Source organism: Pelophylax lessonae (genome assembly GCF_965119305.1).
Source record: "Pelophylax lessonae genome assembly, chromosome: 4".
In the NCBI taxonomy this organism is placed as follows: Eukaryota; Metazoa; Chordata; class Amphibia; order Anura; family Ranidae; genus Pelophylax; species Pelophylax lessonae.
The window spans coordinates 323,186,391-323,206,837 of NC_138771.1; the positions used below are offsets into that span (position 1 = coordinate 323,186,391).

At 44.5% G+C, this 20,447-nt stretch overlaps 1 protein-coding gene across 1 annotated transcript in view; it reads left to right on the plus strand.

Moving 5' to 3' along the window:
- The window catches only part of LOC309552635 (uncharacterized protein), a gene marked incomplete at its 3' end in the record, with an annotated part of 111,464 nt that overhangs the window by 74,268 nt on the left and 16,749 nt on the right, over positions 1–20,447 (plus strand). The window contains exon 14 of the mRNA XM_082253575.1: positions 18,435–18,482. Coding sequence (XP_082109701.1) covers positions 18,435–18,482 — 48 coding nt within the window. The remainder of the gene's footprint in view (positions 1–18,434; positions 18,483–20,447) is intronic.

Here is a 20,447-nt window from a genome sequence, read left to right on the forward strand (position 1 = left end):
ACTAGGCAACCAGCATTTTCAGAAAAATAGGTCAGCAATGGCAGCCTCTATATTCTGTCAGTACAAGTTTTTTTTCAAGGGTTATATGTTAATCACAATAATCATCTGGAACATTAAAACCATACAATAGCTTGTCCACCCAACCACTGAAGACCATAGAATAGGGCTGTTTGCATAGCACCAAAATTTTACTAATTTAATTTAACTGTTAGAGAGCAGCAAATCATTTAAAAGTTCTTCAAACAGCATTTTGAAAGTTTGGACCCAAAACCTGCTGTGCGCTTTAAAGGTGAGCTCCACCCAAAAGGGGAAACTCCACTTGTTCGCACCCTCCACTGCCACATTTGGTTTTGCATGCTGGGTCAGTGATGTCACAAGGGGGCGGTGCCACCAGGTGACATCACCAGGTGGCTCTGCCCCTTGCCTATGTAAGAACTGTCAAATGGCGGAGCCTGCAGGCTCTCGTTGCGGGCGGAGGTTTTTTTTTCATTTGGTCCGGAGGTGGCGGCGGTGGCGTTATTGACGAAAGATCTCCACTAAAACTGCAGTTTTTATTTCTTTTTTTACACTTTTTTTGCTGAATGAGTAGGGATACAATGTACCCCATACTCATTCACATAGGGATTTTAAAGGGTGCTTCCAGATTCTAACCCGCACAGACCCCCACAACCACAGCCCAGGGTCGCTGGGAAGAGGCCCTTGTTCCTATCAACATGGGGACAAGGTGCTTTGGGGTGGGGGGGCAGAGCCCCTGGCCCAAAGCACCCCCCACCACCTGTCACCTCTGTAGTAACGGTTGAACAAGATTCAGTTTCACTCTGCCTGTCTGACAGAAGACTGCACAGCATTAATACTCTACAAGCACCTGTTGGGAACATGCTGAATAGTGCTCAAAGAAATAAGCCGAGTCATTCTCCAATAACCATATCAGTGATTCTACCTGAGCCATACTGAAAGGGGGAGAAAAGTCACCACTGCCTTTAGGAGTACTGGACAAAGCCAATTCTGCACAAACTTGAATCAATGGCTGAACATCACCAAACAGCATCCTGCCATAATCAACTAGGGAATGAGCAAGACAAATGCATTCTAACAGCTGGTCCCTGGCCCACTCCTTTAATATCTGGCAGCAGTATTCTTTTTCCTCCGTCACTAGCAAAGAAAAGTAGATTACCTCCTCAAGATGCATCTTGCAACAAACAACAGCAGAGCCAAGATGGCTTCCCTGTGCAGCCACTTCTGGTCAGTACTGGCCTTGGTGTTATGTCAGTAACAGGTGTGACCAGAAATGTGTGGACTGACACAGAGAATATCAGGCATGATCAAAGTGTAAAGAATATAATTGATTTAAAAATAAGTGAATAACACAAATGTAAACGCACCTCCAGAAAACTACAACTGTGTAAATCTAACCAGATAACCAAACAATAGTGACACACAGCGAACAACTGCTCAAACCAAATATATACAGAAAACAGGATAAATGAATAGTAATTGTAACAGAGCCGGGGTCATACATGGGAGATCAAGCAGAGGGAGCTGGAAACAAGTCAGAACAGGGAGAGGGTTACAGGAGATGGAGTAAGCAAGCAGGAAGGAAGGAAGGAATCAGGCTGCAGGGTCAGAATCAGGATGCAGGAATGGAGGTCAGGAGCACATGGAGACAACACCAAGGCAGTGAGGAGGAGCATGCACAGGGTTTAAATACATTGCCTGCAACCAGCATCAGGTGATGACTGATTGCATTGGAGGTCAGCTTCTGACTGCTGGGAGACACCCGCTGGTGGACACTGGAACTGCAGCCTATGGATCTGGGAGCTACAGTGCCACCAGCAGGTGAGCTCTTTCCTGACACAGAAGCTGCTTGCCCTCTTTTCGTGGCCTGTGAGCATCAGCCTCTCCTTGTCGGCCTCTCAGACATGATGTTGATACAGATCCAGATAGGGTATACCCAAGTGACCAATAGATACTCATTGACCTGATATGATGTAATCGATAGCCCTGTAGATGTGCTGTGGGGGTTATAGGATGTACGCAAGTGACCGATTAACAATACCCTCACTGATATGGCGTAATTTATAGCCCTAGAGATAAGCTGTGCTTCTTATAGGATGTACACAAGTGACCGATTAACAATACGCTCACTGATATGATGTAATATATAGCCCTATAGATGAGCTGTGCTGCTTATAGGATGTACACAAGTGACCGAATAACAATACTCTCACTGATATGATGTAATCTATAGCCCTATAGATGAGCTGTGCTGCTTATAGGATGTACGCAAGTGACCGATTAACAATACTCTCACTGATGTGATGTAATCGATAGCCCAATAGTTGAGCTGTGCTGCTTATAGGATGTACGCAAGTGACCGATTAACAATACCCTCACTGATATGGCGTAATTTATAGCGATAGAGATGAGCTGTGCTGCTTATAGGATGTACACAAGTGACCGATTAACAATACTCTCACTGATATGATGTAATATATAGCCTTATAGATGAGCTGTGCTGCTTATAGGATGTACCCAAGTGACTGATTAACAATACTCTCACTGATTTGATGTAATATATAGCCCTATAGATGAGCTGTGCTGCATATAGGATGTACGCAAGTGACCGATTAGCAATACTCTCACTGATGTGATGTAATCGATAGACCTATAGATGAGCGGTGCTGCTTATAGAATGTAAGCATGTGGCCGATTAACAATACTCTCACTGATTTGATGTAATCTATAGCCCTCTAGATGAGCTGTGCTGCATATAGGATGTACGCAAGTGACCGATTAGCAATACTCTCACTGATGTGATGTAATCGATAGACCTATAGATGAGCGGTGCTGCTTATAGAATGTAAGCATGTGACCGATTAACAATACTCTCACTGATATGATGTAATATATTGCCCTATAGATGAGCTGTGCTGCTGATAAGATGTACACAAGTGACCGATTAACAATACACTCACTGATATGATGTAATTTATAGCCTTATAGATGAGCTGTGCTGCTTATAGGATGTACAGAAGTGACCGATTAACAATACTCTCACTGATTTGATATAATCGATAGCCCTATAGATGAGCTGTGTTGCATATAGGATGTACGCAAGTGACCGATTAACAATACTCTCACTGATGTGATGTAATCGATAGCCCTATAGATGAGCGGTGCTGCTTATAGAATGTAAGCATGTGGCCGATTAACAATACTCTCACTGATTTGATGTAATCTATAGCCCTATAGATGAGCTGTGCTGCATATAGGATGTACGCAAGTGACCGATTAGCAATACTCTCACTGATGTGATGTAATCGATAGACCTATAGATGAGCGGTGCTGCTTATAGAATGTAAGCATGTGACCGATTAACAATACTCTCACTGATATGATGTAATATATTGCCCTATAGATGAGCTGTACTGCTTATAGGATGTACACAAGTGACCGATTAACAATACACTCACTGATATGATGTAATTTATAGCCTTATAGATGAGCTGTGCTGCTTATAGGATGTACAGAAGTGACCGATTAACAATTCTCTCACTGATTTGATATAATCTATAGCCCTATAGATGAGCTGTGTTGCATATAGGATGTACGCAAGTGACCGATTAACAATACTCTCACTGATGTGATGTAATCGATTGCCCTATAGATGAGCGGTGCTGCTTAAAGAATGTCAGCATGTGACCGATTTACAATACTCTCACTGATATGATGTAATCTGTAGCCCTGAAAATGAGCTGTGCTGCTTGTAGGATGTACGCAAGTGACTGATTAACAATACTCTCACTGATATGATGTAATCTATAGCCCTATAGATGAGCTGTGCTGCTTATAGGATGTAGGCTAGTGACCGATTAACAATACTCTCACTGATATGATGTAATCTATAGCCCTATAGATGAGCTGTGCTGCTTATAGGATGTACACAAGTGACAATTAACAATACTCTCACTGATATGATGTAATCTATAGTCCTATCGATGTGCTGTGCCACTTATAGGATGTACACAAGTGACGATTAACAATACTCTCACTGATATGATGTAATTTATAGCCCTAGAGATAAGCTGTGCTGCTTATAGGATGTGCACAAATGACCGATTAACAATACTCTCACTGATATGATGTAATATATAGCCCTATAGATGAGCTGTGCTACTTATAGGATGTACACAAGTGACCGATTAACAATACTCTCTCTGATATGATATAATCTGTAGCCCTGTAGATGAGCTGTGCTGCTTATAGGTGTCAGGTCACCTGAAGCCAGGGGACAACTGCACCCTGTTGGAGGCAGGGGCGCAGCGCAAGGTAGTGAACCCTATAGCAGACTGCTGCGGATGGACCGGAAAGTGAACCCAAGATTCCCCAGGGCGCGGAGTCTAAGACCCAGCAGGTGTTCACCAGGGCCTCTAGTGGTGAGGATGGACTTCGCTGCAGCTGGGCCCAGGTCGCGGCCCCTGGGGTCCCCCAGGTCACGCTCCGTAGGGAGTGAAGGGAAGCAGCCACTCGGGACACACAGAATGGTGAAGGGTAAGCCGAGGTTGGGGTAACAGGCAGACAAGGGTAGTCAGGGGACAGGCCAAAGGTCAGGGTAACAGGCAAACAGGAATAGTAAGAGACAAGCCAAAGTCGGTACACAGAGGAGTAGTTTCAAGCACACGGGAAACAGGAAACTAATACTGTTGAACAGCAAAGCACGCCTGCAGTGCGCTGGTTAATATAGGCTTCCTGTGATGACCTGGGCGGGGCAGGAACAGGAAGTAGAGGTGATAAAAAGCAGCCAGAAGGAAGAGTCTGGCCCTTAATGCAGACATGAGGAACAGGTAAGCTACCAGACATTATTGCATATCCATGACAATAGGATGTACACAAGTGACCGATTAACAATACACTCACTGATATGATGTAATTTATAGCCTTATAGATGAGCTGTGCTGCTTATAGGATGTACACAAGTGACTGATTAACAATACTCTCACTGATATGATGTAATTGATAGCCCTATTGTTGAGCTGTGCTGCTTATACGATGTACGCAAGTGACCGATTATCAATAAACTCACTGATATGATGTAATCTATAGCCCTATAGATGAGCTGTGCTGCTTATAGGATGTATGCTAGTGACCGATTAACAATACTCTCACTGATATAATGTAATCGATAGACCTATAGATGAACTGCGCTGCTTATAGGATGTACGCAAGTGACCGATTAACAATACTCTCACTGATATGAAGTAATCTATAGCCTTATAGATGAGCTTTGCTGCTTACAGCATGTACGCAAGTGACTGATTAACAATACTCTCACTGATATGATGTAATCTATAGCCCTATAAATGAGCTGTGCTGCTTATAGGATGTACGCAAGTGACCGATTAACAATACTCTCACTAATGTGATATAATCGATAGCCCTATAGATGATGAGTTGTCGTGGTTATAGTATGTACGCAAGTGAACGATTAACAATACTCTCTCTCACTGATGTGATGTAATCGATAGCCCCACAGATGAGAAATCTCTCTCCCTCCCTGCTAGGAATGAGTGACTGACACTGCACTGTCTGACAAACTGCAAAGAAAGGATTCTCTCCCTGCCTGAAACATGTTCCTGGCACTCCCTACACTGCTAGGAATGAATCACTGGCACTGTCTGGCAAACTGCAAAGAAACAAATATCTCCCAGCCTCAAACACGTTCCTGGCCCTCCCTACACTGCTAGGAATGTCTCTCTGCACTGTCTGACAAACTCCAAAAAAAGCTACTCTCGCCCTGACTCCCACGCGTCCCTCTCCCTGTCTACTCGCCCGCACAATTTAACTACACACTGCGGCAGCCTTTATGTAGTGTGGGGTGTGTACTTGGCCCCTGAGCCATGATTGGCTAAAGGCAGCCTGCCTTTAGTCCAATCATGGTAGAATTCATTTGATTGGCCAAAGTATGAGATCAGGGTGCATGCTTTGGCCAATCCCATAACGTGCTGCACGCACAGCGTGCGTGCAGTGCATTATGGGATTCTCAAATTTCCCGAGAAGAAGCACATTTGTTCGTCATTCGACGAACAACCGATGTTCGAGTCGAACTTAGCTTCGACTCGAACTCGAAGCTCATCCCTAATTAACATTTATATCAGTATACTGAAAACAGAGTGACTACTAATAGGTGGATAAAGCTTCTGTAGCACTGTCCTAGTTCAGAGTAGGCTTCTAGGTAAAATGTAGCTAGCTGTTCAGTGTCTCACAGGCTGCGTGTTCTGCTAATCCCTCCTGTTTTCTGGGGACATCTGAAAGTATAGTGGGAAGGAGAGCAGGATAGGCAGCCTTAATATTGATTGGACTTCAGCCAATCTCTTGGGACATGTACCCAGAAGGTGGAGGGAAAGCCCGTACATTTTCTGAGGCCTTGCAACCTAAGTGCAGAGTTCCTGGGTCCAGTCCTTCAGCAGGAGACCACTGTGCAGGGGTTCTGCCCCTAGGGCAGAGAGAGACAGAGAGGAAACCTAGAGGAGCCTTTGAAGATATCAAGATCCCAGTTAGGCTTAGCTAGGGGGCCCACTGAAGAGAGCTTTGTCCATAGACCGAGAAGAGCCAGAAGAGAGTTGGTGGGAGGAAGTCCAACCATTCTGGGACTCAGTGAGTAATTGAGCCTGCTATACAAAAGATAAGTAACTGTGGGGTGGTTTGTTCTCTCAATCACATTCAGAGCAGCCAGGAGTTGAGCAAAACAGCCAGGAGCATGCAATACTGCCAAATGTTTGCCCAGTACAGCCAGGAGTTGTGCAGGACAGACAAGAGAGTACAGTGCAGCCAGAGGTTGTGCAATACAGCTTGCATTTTTTGTACAGAGCAGCCAGAAGCCTAGCAGTCCTCAAGTTTTGTATTTCTTAAGTTCTGGAGTATCCCATGCTCCTCATTCCTATCCAAGTTACTGTTCAAATAAAAACCCAAAAAGAAACCAAGACTAATCTTTGAGCCAAAGGAAGATTGCTGAAAATGCTGTGTGCCTGGCTGTGTATGCTCTGACTGGGGAAAGTAGGCCCAAATTACCAGCAGCTCCTGATGGCAGCTGAACTTCTACCAGCAGAAGATTATACAGGAAAAAATTACCTGTATAAATCAAGTGTGCAACTTAACTACAAGTTAGATATTACTGCAAAGTGTAATACCTTGTTTCTGTTCATATTTAGCCAGTTAATGTACCAGCCCTTAAAGCGACTGTAAAGGTACATTTTATTTTTAAAAACAAACATGTCTCCTTACCTGCTCTGTGCAATAGAATTGCACAGAGTGGCCATGAACCTCCTCTTCTCGGGTCCCCCGCCAGCATTCCTGGCCTCTCCTTTCTGTCCAGTGCCCCCATGGGAAGCGACTTCCCTTAGGGGCACTCGTGCCTGTTCGTGCCCGATCCCCGCTGATGCATCCATTGACACAGACAGTAGGACTCGGTTACGCCCCCAGCTCTAGTGGAGACTACAAGACCTACTGGCCCAGGAACAGGGCTCTAGATCAGCTGAGGATAAGGTGTCTTGGAGAGAATATGTAAAGCAAGAACTCTGGAGTCCATGGAAGTAGCACAGCTTCGGCGGAAAGAGAAGCTTCCAAGTACAACGCACCACTGGCAGGAACAAGTGAGCCAACGGATGTTGATCTTGAGAGAGCAACCCTTGATGGAGTTGGTAAGGCACCTCGAGTTCCTGGTCCAGAGAGAGATGATTCTGGACGAGTCGTACCAGGCACTATGATGGTACGAAGTCCAACGAGACACGTGGTTGGCAGATGGCATTCAGCCAGAGGGGGAGGGTTATGATGGCCCCGGCCTGTTGTGGAAGATTTTAAGTACCATAGTTTGGTTCTATTAAACAAGTGTGCGCAAAGCATGACATGTTAGGTATTTAGTTACTCTGCGTAACATCAAATTTCGAAATGATTTGGACCAGTGCACAAAGCAAGGTTCATAAAAACATGGATGAGCGAGTTTGGGGTGGAGGAACTTTAGAGTCCTGACCTCAACCCGATAGAACACCTTAGGATAAATTAGAGCGGAAATGCGAGCCAGGCCTTCTTGTCTAACAACAGTACCTTACTTCACAAATGCGTTTCTAGAAGAATGATCAATATTGAACCCTATGGACTAAGACTGGGATGCTATTAAAGTTCATGTGCTTGTAAAGGCAGGTGTCCCAATACTTTTGACAATATAGTGTATATCAGCCCAATTGTGTGTCAGGGTTGTAAAAAATAAAAATGAAAAGTGAATGGGGTATCACGCTGCTATGAAAACTGATGGTTGACATCCCCACAACTGTGGTCCAGTTAATATATTGTAAAGATATTTCCTAACAATATTTCCTTATTAACTGGACCACAGTTGTGGGGCTATCAACCATCAGTTTTCATAGCAGCACCATAACCCATTAACTTTTCATTTTTCTATTCTATTTCCATTAGGTGAAGGAGACGGGTGGGCAGCAGCTTTGTTTACTTTTTGCACATTCCCATATCTATACCTTTTGCGCAGGATTTAATTCAATCAAATATAGGGTTGTAAAAAAACGACATTTTTAGAATAGAAGTATGTAATTTATCTTTTTCAAGAATCATACTCACCTAGGTGGATGCTGCATCTTTTGCCTCACCGGCTCTAACCAAGCTATCAAACACTGCTGATCGCTCAGTTCTCAGAGCTTTGTGAGCAGAGAGCTGGTGACTGTCAGTCACCGCTGTCTGTTCTGCCCCCCCCCCCCCTCGCTCACTGGAGCGCTGAGCTTTAGAGGGGTTGGGAGCGGTTGGCTCAGGCTCTCAGCGGTTTACTGAAAGGCTGAGCCAGGAGGGGGTCCAGGGTTTTGGGCAGGTCCCGATCATATTGTAGCAATCCTTCCACAGCCTAGACCGGCTCTGTGACGCCAGCCGACAGCAGGCTTTAGCCTACTGTCTGCTGAAAATGGGTTACAGGAGTGCAGAATGAACTGCACCTTTGCGATTTACAGAAGTACAGCCAAACAAGCTTTGGCTGTACTTCTACTTTAAGTCAGTAAAACAGATAAACCTAAAAGAAAAAAAAAAGAAAAACTGCTGATTAAAGTACACGTCATAAGGTGTAACATAAGTATAAAAATAATATATTACAAATATTATTTTAATTCAATGTTGTAACAGAACCGCGACCCACACTGTGCTTGTGGACTTTCATCAGTATACCGCTTCCTCCAGTCTGAACATAGATATCAAATATTCCAGCCGCCCCCAAACAAAGCTAGTCAACAACTTAGCTTGTTCTGGAACCTTCTTCTTTATTGAACAGTCACACAGTTTATATACAGCATGGACATCCCCATCCTGATCAGATTACCATATGCAGGTCAGGGGTTGCCGGATTACATTATCACGTGCAGATGAAATTGTATACAGAAATAGAATTAACCTGAACTAATTATCTAGCCATCTGGACAGAAACAATATGTCTGTTCATACACAGACAATAGGAAGCGACCGCCAGTGACAGATTGTCTGTCTCTGATATTGAAGTACAATAAACATTATCATAAGTGTAAACACAGAACCCATTTGAAGCAATCCAAACCATATTCTCAGTGTCCATTAAGTACCTGTCTTTCACTCCCAGTGAAGGTGAGTACTGTCCAGGGCCGGACTGGCCTACCAGCATAGTGGGAAATTTACCAGTAGGCCGGCAAGTTCCCCCTGTATCTCCTGCACCATGCCCGCATCCCCTGCATCTCCTGCACTATGCCCACAACCCCTGCATCTCCTGTACCATGTCCAGAGCCCCTGCATCTCCAGGGCCGGACTGGCCTACCAGGATACCGGGAAAATTCCCGGTAGGCCAGCAAGTTCCCCTTGCCCTGGGGTTGCTAAGAACCTGTAAAAAAAAAATGGCCGCGGCCAGCCGGACATGCGTACTGCGCATGCGCCGCCACCGCTTGGGAAAACCTGTACACGTTCCACTATTCCCGGGAAGACGGCGCATGCGCGGTGACATGTTGGCGCCATTTTTAAATCTAAGGCGCCTCAACAAAAGGTAAGTGAGACTCCTCAGGAGATGCAGTGCTGCGGACATGGTACAGAAGATTCTCCTGTAACACGCCCGCAGCACTGCATCTCCTGTACCATGCCCACAACCCTGCCTTGGTCTCACAACTTACAGCTATTGTCCTATGGAGGTGGCGGCTCCGGCCATTCATCCATCCCTGATGAGGATTTAATTCCTAATATATGCAACTGCATATGACTGCTATCCAGATTGACACTCTGATCCATTTTTTATTAAGGGAATGATCATTTATTGTTATATTCATGGCAATTCATGATTAGTTTACTGGCAATATGACAGGTGCGGATGTCCTCGGTGTGTTTGCACACCTGATGCACACCTGACTCACTCAGCTGCAGCTTGCCAGAGACAAATCAGCATTTGTGTGAACTTTGTCTGTTCTTATTACATTCATTGTAATATATTTGGTGCTTGTATGCTTGGGTATAGGTGCATTTTAAAAGGCAACATTGTCATTTTACCCTCTATGTGTAGTCTGCTTATGTTATGCTTTTGATGTGTGGCAATTCTTACATTTTTTTTTTCTTCCAGTACCCTCGCTGATCTGTGGTCTGTGATTATTACACACTCTATAAATGACACTTGTGTGGGGAGAAACACGGGAAAGGGGGGGGGGGGGCAAGCTGACAAAAATCAATACTTGCAGTGACTTGGGGGTGGGGGATAGTGGGTAAGAGGATTCTGTATGTGATAGGGAGGAGAGAGGACTTGTGCTAGAAAGGGGGGTTAGATATGAATTCTGGTCAGTTACCTAGCACAAATCCTCTTCCCTCCCTGCTGCATACAGTATCCTCTTAGCCACCCTTCCCCCACCCTTTATTCAAAGAGATGCTGACTACTACACTGGGGACAATCATGGCATCTTGGCACCCCACTAGAGATGCTGGACAATTGCTCACGCTACTGCTCCCTTCAAGGCAAGTTTAGGGGGTCAGGTGGCAGAACCTTTTCCAGCACTGGGCTCCAGGACTCAGGACCAGTTCACACCATGAATCACAAAAGAACAAACTATGCGTTTCTATGCAATTCACATGCATTTCTGGTACAGTGCAATTTTAGCCCATTCATTTGAATAGGCTGAAAGTGTAGCGGACTGCACCAAGAGTTATAAGGCACACAGGAACTGGATCTCAGGTTACTATTGTACCCTACGATTCGATGCAGGTAAATGCATTACATTTGGAAAATGCATTTGTGGAGTCATTAAGTTAACATTGACACCCACTACAGATTGAAACTTCTGTGCGTTTTGAATGTGAAGCAAAAAATGCACACAGAATGCAGGATTTTGTTCTTAACTCAGGAAGGTCCCACAAAAAGCGAGACAGTTGAGAAGCATAGTTGACTGACTTGTATTAGAAGGGGAGAGGATTTGTGTTTGGGGGGGGTGTAGGTTTTGTACCGGTAAGGGGGATTTGGGTGGGAGGATTTATGACAGAAATGTGGAGCGGACTTGTGCTGGCGTGGAGGATTTAGGGGAAAGAGGATTTGTGATGGGAAGGGTGGGAGGAGAGGATTTGACCCAGGATAAGGGGGGTTGCTGGAATAGAGGACTTAGGGGAGAGGATCTGTGCAAGAAGTGAGGAGAAGATGTTTCTTGGAAGGGGATTTGGGGGGGGGGGGGATTTGTCCTGGGATAATTTGAAGAGGGGTAAGAAGAGTTTGTACTAGGATGGGGGATATGGAATTTTACTAGAATTGGGGAGAGCATTTGTTCTGGAATGAGGATTTGTGTTGGGAGGGGGGATTTAGGGGGTGGAAGAAGATTTGTGCTGGAAATGGTAAATTGTGCTAGAAATAGTGAAAAGATTCACACCGGGAGGAAAATCTGTGCTAGAAGAAAGATTTGGATAGGATTGGGGAGGATTTGTGCTGGAGGATTTTTTTTTTTTTTTAGGGGGGGGGGGGGGGGAGATTGGGTGAGAAGGAGATTTGTACTGGAATGGGGGGTTGTGCTGGGAGGAAGGATTTGGGGGATGGAAGAAGTATTATTCTGAGAGGGGTATTGGGGGGAAGGAAGATTTTGTTGGAAGAGAGAGAAGATTTGTGTTGGGAGGGAGAATTAAGAGGTGTGGGGATAAGTCCTAGGATGGGGAAGGAGAAGGGCTTGTGCTGGGACTGGGGATTTGGGGAGGATGTGGGAGGACTTCTGCCAAGAAAAGGGGAAGATTTGTATTGGGAGGGGGATTGGTTCTGATGGGGGAAGCATACAAATTAGTGATGGAGCTTTTTATTGGAGGGGAGGGAGTGGGGATTTTTGCTGAAAGGGTAAAGTTGGGGATGGGGAATTTTGCACTCTCCTTACCACTACACGCTACACACTCCTATCCAGTGAATTCTGTGCATTACATACTCCTGTCCCCTGCAATCTGTGTGTCATGTAGTCCTAAACATGGCACTAACTACAACCTTCTGTGTTACATACTCCTGATTCTTGAACGTATTGCATTACGCACCCTGGACCCATGCAGTCTGCGTTATGTATCCTAAACCCAGCACTGACTGCAGCACTCAGTGCATTGCGTGTGCCAAACCCCTGTGCTCTGCCTTACAGACTCCTGCACTATATACACAATGCTGTACATTATATACTTCTCACCAAAGCATTCATTGTCTTAACAGATGCTGATCGCTAAGCAGTCTGTGACTATTTTATTGAAGATCTTCCTTAAGGTAGGCTCAGATAAAGTGTTAACTTTTTGTATATTTTCAGTGTGTGCAAAACCATATGCAATGGAAGTTTTACATTCTTTTTTTTAATGATTGCGCACCTTTGCCTGTGTAGACAAAAATCATTTCACCGGCCCTATATAACGAATACCTGCTTAATCCAATGCTCTAAGATTAGGATGAGGAATTTAATTTTGCAAGAATTGTTGTGGAAGAATAAGCGTAATGTCAGAATTGTCTGTGGATGAGAAAGGAGAAAGAGTCTGTATAGCATCAATAGTCCATTGAATAGCTGGATATAATGAGAGAAGTGGAGGTTACTACCGGAAGGAAGCCACCATGGTGGTCTTAATATTGTAAGTCAGAAAAGGTAAAGCTTCTAACTGCACCCATAATTTGTGTGGCTTAGGATGTCACCAATATCTAATTTGATCTAAGAGCGGGGCTCGATAATAATAATAATAAAGATTGGGTAGCGATAAGCCACCAACTAAAAAATAGATTTGTTTTTAAATTTTACCTGTAAAATCCATTTCTTGAAGTACATCACGGGACACAGAGCCATAAATCATAACATATGGGTTATATAGCCACCTGTAGGTGAAGGACTCAGAATTGATGACCCCCGATATAACCCCTTCCACACAGGAAGTACCTCCGTTTTGTAGCAAGCAACAAAGACCCCATAGAAGAGGGGAGGGACCTCTGTGTCCCGTGATGTACTTCAAGAAATGGATTTTCCAGGTAAGTATGAATTAAAAATCGATTTTTATTTTCATACATCACGAGACACAGAGCCATAAATAACATATGGGACGTCTCAAAGCAATGCATCTGAGGGGAGGGGGACACCAAAAAATACCGCCATCTGACCCTTAACAGAAGGATTACACCACTGCTTGCAGCACACTGCGGCCAAAAGCAGACTCCTCCTGGGTCCCAACATCCACTCTATAAAAACGAGTAAACGTATGCACCGATGACCAGGTCGCTGCCTTGCAAATCTGAGCCACAGAGGCTTGATGGCGATGTGCCCAAGAGGCACCTACTCCTTTGGTAGAATGTGCCTTTACAGGAAAAGGTGGAACCTTTCCTACTAAACCATATGCCTGGGTAATAACCTGGCAAATCAAACAGGAAATCGTAGATTTGGATGCTCCCAACCCCTTTCTGGGCTCTTCTGCACAAACAAGCTCTCGGTCTTGAGAATCTGAGCTGTTTCCTGTAAATAAAATGTAATTGCACACATTACATCAAGAGAATGCAATAACTTTTCCTCCTTTGAGGGAGGATCTGGAAAAAAAGAAGGTAGTATAATGTCCTGATTCAAATGAAAGGCGGACACTACCTCGGGCAAAAAATCCTGGACGTAAGGACGTGAGTGAGGACGTAAAATCACCCTATCTTGGTAAAATATCAATAACAGCTCTCTATAAGAAAGAGCTGCTAGTTTCGATACCCTTCTAGCCGAAGTTATCGCAATCAAAAAGACCAGCTTTCTGGTCAAAAAAACCAGGGGAACCTGCCCCAGAAGTTCAAAAGGCTGTTTTTGAAAAACTGCCAACACCAAATTTAGGTCTCAAGGACCCAATGGTGGCTTCACTGGTGGAAGCAAATGCAATATTCCTCGGATGAAGGTTTGAACCAATGAATGAAAAATGATCTGTTCCTGGAAAAAACCGACAGAGCTGAAATCTGCCCTTTAATCATGCTTAGGGCTAATTTCATATCTACCCCTAATTGCAGGAAGGATAGAACTCCCCAGATAATATATGTGCGGGGATGCCATTTCCTGGCTTCACACCACTCAATGTAGGATTTCCAGACCCTGTAATAAATATTTCTAGAGACTGGCTTCCTGGTGTTTATCAGTGTATGAACTGCGGGGCCAGAGACTGTACAGCAGGGTGGAATATCGAACCTTGAGAGAGCAAGTCCGGACACAGTGGAAGATCCCAATGCCTAGTCACTGCCAACCTCTGGATTTGTGCATACCAAATCCTCCTTGGCCAAGCAGAAGCTACCAGAATTACTGGTTTCCCCTCCAGCTGGATCCTGCGCAACAAACGCAATATCAGCTGTACCAGGGAAAAGGCATAGATCAGGGAATACTCCTCCCAAGGAGTCACCAAAGCATCTACTCCGACTGCGAGCGGATCCCTGGTCCTGGACACAAATCTCTCCAACTTGTTGTTGATCCCGGATGCCAACAGATTTATGTCTGGGATGTCCCAGCACAGGCAGATCAATTGAAAAATGTCAGGATGTAATGACCATTCCCCAAAAACATCTGTTGACAGCTCAAAAAATCTGCCTGCCAGTTCTCTATTCCTGGAATGAACACTGCTGTCAGGAATGCACAAAACTTCTCTGCCTAGGACAGGAGCTGATTGACTCCTTGTGCCTCCTTGATGGTTGACATAAGCCACGGCATTGTCTGATTGCACCCTGACAGGGTGACCCTGAAGTCTGGGCGTCCAGAATTTCAGAGCCCGACTGACTGCACAAATTTACAAAATGTTGATGGGGAGACGACTCTCTACCCAAGATCATTTCCTCTGGACAGTAGCTTCCTCCAGAACCACTCCCCACCCGGAGAGGCATCTGTAGTCACTACCTTCCAGGTCACTGGAAGAAAGGATTTCCTCTTCTCCAGATTTTTGGTCAACAACCACCAATTCAGACACTCTCAAGTCGTACTCTTGGTAGAAGAGATATGGGCCAGTCTAAGGACTGAATTTTTCCGTTCCACGCAGACATAATGCTGTTCTGCAAGGGTCTGTCATGGAATTTAGCATAGGGAATTGCCTCAAAAGTGGACACCATCTTCCCCAGTAACATCATGCAAAGACGTTTAGACGGATATCTCAGCCTTACTATAGCCCGAACCTGACCCTTCAGGTCTGAGACCCTTCCTGCTGGCAAGAATATCTTTGCCTGCACCGTGTCGCCAAGAAGCCCCAGGTATTCCAGACGCTGGACTGACTTTGCTAAGTTCAGTATCCAACCCAGACGTTTCAAAAAATGTACAGTCTGAAAGATATTTTGGCTTAGAGCCTACGCTGATCGATCTATTAGTAATAGATTGTCCAGATATCCTAATATCAATATCCCTCGTGACCCTAGAACAGCCAATATTGGAGCTAGAATCTTTGTGAACACTCTTGGTGCTTTGGCCAACCCAAAGGGCAGGGCCACAAACTGGAAATGATCTGCAATTTTTTGCGGGACTGCGACATTGTGACGGACAGATCGGACCCCTAACTGACATTTTTGAAACTTTTGGGAGTACCAGTGACATTACTACAGTAATCAGTGCTAAAAATATGCACTGTTACTGTAATACAGTAATAATGATACTGGCAGGGAACGGGTTAATGCTGTTGGTGATCAAGGGGTTAAATGTGACCCTAGGATCACATAGTCTCTGTGATCATTGCAGGTAGAAGGATGGACGGCTGTGTTCATAAGCCATCCGTCCTTTTCTCTCAGCGGGGAGAGATCGAGAGTGTCAGGAGGCAATCGGAGCCGCCTGACACACACTCCAGCTTCCCCGCTGACGATCGGGGGTGGGAGCGCGACTCCAGTGGCGCGCATTCACCCCCTAGCTCCTCCCAATACGTGGTTTTGCCTGGGAGAGCCACTCTGCCGACGTATATATACAGTATACGATCGGCAAGTGGTTAATATCACTTTAATGTTGATTAAGAGAGTTAAGTTCCACTTTAAACACAGGATAGGTCATATATTCAATATTGGTGTAATGCAGAGGTCCAACATCATTTTTTACATACAAATGGATATAACATGAATATGTTTTTTGTATGTGACTTCCCTGTGAGTCCTAGACAATGTTGTATTACAGTTACTGTTGATTTACATGCTGAAAGGACACATTTATGAAGCTGTACCTGTTTGTAACTTTTTTGAAAGGACTAAAAGTAATAACCTATTTAAGGACTGCCCACCATACATATACTGTGGCAGGGCAGCCCTTAGGCGCAAAATCACATACATGTACATGGTTTTGCTTTAGGGCTCTAGGGGGCTCGCGTGCCGCTGGAGCCGTGCTCCCACAGTGGTTAGACACAGCCGGGAGCCAGTCCGTGGGACCGGCGGCCGAGATCGCCGCCATCCTACTGCGATTGGCAAGGAGACTGACAGAACGGCCTCTTTCTATGTAAACAAGGCAATTGGCTGTTCTGTCTGACAGGAAGGGAAAGATTGTGTGTTTCTAGTAATCTGGTGTGCCAAGATTGTATAAGCTATTTTTTTCTTTCAGTAAGGGTCGGTTAACACCTGAATCACATAGGAACTCCGTCCACATTCCTGTGTGATTAATGCGGTGCAATTTTGGCCTATTCATTAGAATAGACTGAAATCGCACTACTTTTGAAAAACGCACTGCAACCAGATCAAATAGTACTGCAGTACTATTCAATCCAGTGCAGGCAAATGCACTGCATTTGTGGTGTTGCTAGAAATACATTGCACACCCAGTGTGTTTTGAGTGTAGTACGGGAAACGTGCACAGAACGTGGGTTCCAGCACCATGTTCTGTTGTGAACGAGCCCTAAAAATTGATAAACCTGAAAATAATTCTTGCCAATAGTACTGAGCCTCTTGGTCCCTGTGTTAGGCTGGCCATACACTATACAATTTTCTTGTTCAACTTTCCTTTAGATTTACCAAAACCATATAATATGAGGTCAAACCTAAACACTTTCAATTTGTATGCAATCAGGCAGGCCCTTGCATTATGTAGTTGAAGGTAAATCTAAAGGAAATTGAATAAGAAAATTGTATAGTGTATGGCCAGCCTTAAATACAAGCAGAACCAGGCACTGAAAGAGCTTAGTCCAGCCATCACCAAATAGCAGACACTGATTTGGACCCACCTCCTTGAATTTTAGTTCAATACACCTGACCTAGTCTATGGCGGCAGTAGACGAGGGATTTTAGAAGGGGTGAAATTCTTTCTGGTGTTAAAAAGCATATGAGCTGGTATCAGTATATTGAGAGATATGGCCAATTGTAAATCTCTAGCTAAGTATACATCAGCAATGTTGATCTGCGGACTAGGATGGCATTGTAAACCTTTTTTTAATTGTTTACATTTTAAGCAGAACTGATAAGATCATGTTGCTCAGTCCATCCCACCATTGTAACCGACTGTTCTAGCTGTGAATTGTCAATTTATATGTACCCACATCCAAGTTACTCTTCTGGGATAAACCAAGGGGATTTTAAGATGGCCACATTTTCTCCACAGCTACCAATCCCAGTCCATACAGTTCAAGGTCTTTCCAGAATCACTGGATGCTACTTTTCTACAAAAATGTAACCCTATTTTTCAGTCTTTTTATACAGTGTGTGTGTGTATATATATATATCGGTAACTGTATATACATATACACAAATACTGTATATGTACCTCCTTTGTAGAGGTAAGCATGCATGCTGCATTTGCTGGGTATGTATCTCAGCACTGTATTTTTTGTGTTAACAACTATCCTATTAGAAGCACATTAGTCTCTGCATGTCGCAAATAAGGGGACTGCTAACAAGCAGAAATTCAACATCACCCCGGGTGTGCAAGTTAAAAAAAAAGAAAAAGAAAATATTTTGAGTGATTTGTCTTTAAATATATATCTTTTTTCTGTTTTATATTTAGATTGGACCAGTCATTAAAGAACAGATTGCTCTTCCAGCTGTACCTCCGGTATGTACTTATTCAGGTTGCGGGAACTTCTTGCACGTCAGTGTAAGGACACCCCAACCCCACCCTATCCATGTCTTATGGACCTTGCTTTGTGCACTGCTCCAAATCAATTAGTGGAGGGGGATTATGGTGTGGGGTTGTTTTTCAGGGGTTAGGCTTGGCCCCTTAGTTCCAGTGAAAGGAGCTCTTAAGGCATCAGCATACCAATAAATTTTGGACAATTTCATACTTCCAACTTTGTGAGAACAGTTTAGGGATGGCCCCATCCTGTTCCTAAATGGCTACTGAGACAGTGCACCAACAAGGTCCATAAAGACACGGATGAGTATATTTGGGGTGGAGAAACTTGAATAGCCTGTACAGAATCCTGACCTCAACCCAATAGAACACCTTAGGGATGAATTTGAGCGCAGAGTGCGAGCCCTGCCTTCTCACCCATTTCAGTGCCTAACCTCACTAATGTGCTTCTGGAGAAATGGTCAAACATTCCCATAGACATGCTTCTAAACTTTGTGAGCAGCCTTCCCAGTAGAGTTGAAGCTGTTATAGCTACAAAGGGTGGGCCAACTCAATATTGAATCCGACAGACTTAAGCTGGATACACACTACTGTATACAACATTTGTTGTTAGATTTCCTTTAGATTGACCTTCAACTATGTAGTGCAAGGGCCTGCCTGATTACATACAAATTGAAAGTGTTTAGGTTTGACCTCATATTATATCGTTTTGGTAAATGTAAAGGAAAAAAATCGAAAGAAAATTGTATAGTGTGTATCCCGCTTAAGACTGGGATGCCATTAAAATTCATATGCGAGTAAAGGCAGGCATCCCAATACTTTTGGTAATATAGTGTGTGTGTATATATATATATATATATATATATAAGCTGGTTAGGGCAGCACATACCCAGCAAAAAACATAATCTTCAGGTGCAAAGCAGACAATGGAGATCACCCAAACACAAATGTCTAGCAAAACAAAAAAAGTCCAATCCGCAGCACCGTGTACATTTAAAAAAGAGAGTTAAAAACTCATCAGATTACAACAGTTTTGGATCTGTAAGGGCTCTTTCACACATGCGGAACATTCAGATCTGCCTGTCCATTTTTTTGGCGGATCTGAATGGTCCCCCCATGCATCTCTATGGGGCATCGGATGTCAGCGGAGACATGTCCGCTGACATCCAATCTGTCAAATCTGGACGGATGGAAACCCTATTTTCCATCCGTCCAGCGGATTGGATGGGATCAGATGAGAACGGACTGACAGTCCATTCCCTTCCGATTTCCCCCATAGAGATGCATGGGGAACTGACAGCTGTGTCTCCGTACACAGCGCGGAGACACAGCTGTCATCCCTGCTCAGCGGGGGATTGGCGGATCTATCCCCGTCCGACAGACGGAGTGTGTGAAAGGGGCCTTAAGCCCCGTACACACGTACCGAATGACGGCCGAACGATCGGCCGTCTTTTGTCCGGTGCTGTCCTGTCGGCTGAAAAGTGCAAAAGACTGCACACGAATTTTGTCGGCCAACAACAGCCGACTGCAGAAGTGATGTCATGTGATGGTTAACTTTCCCTGTGTTTTTCTTTTCTGAGCATGCCCAGTCTTGCTAATCTGCGGTTTGTCGGTCGAATTCTGTACTGACTGGCGAACAATCGGCCGTTCTGGTGACGGCCAACAAAAATTTTATAGCCTGCACACCCGATTCTGTTCGGCCGAAAAGTCGCTGTCGGTTGTCGGACGCATCCTACTAACAAGCCGACAATCGGCCGATCGTTCGGCGGCCGAATATTTACGGCCGACAATCGGTACGTGTGTACGGGGCTTTATACAACACATTTCTTCTGGACTGGCAATTAGCAACACCTGAATCACTTCAATTTGGATACAATGCAATCAAACACAGCAGCTAATATTCAGAGGAAAATATAACAATGTCTCTGGTTACTTCATATAGATGCC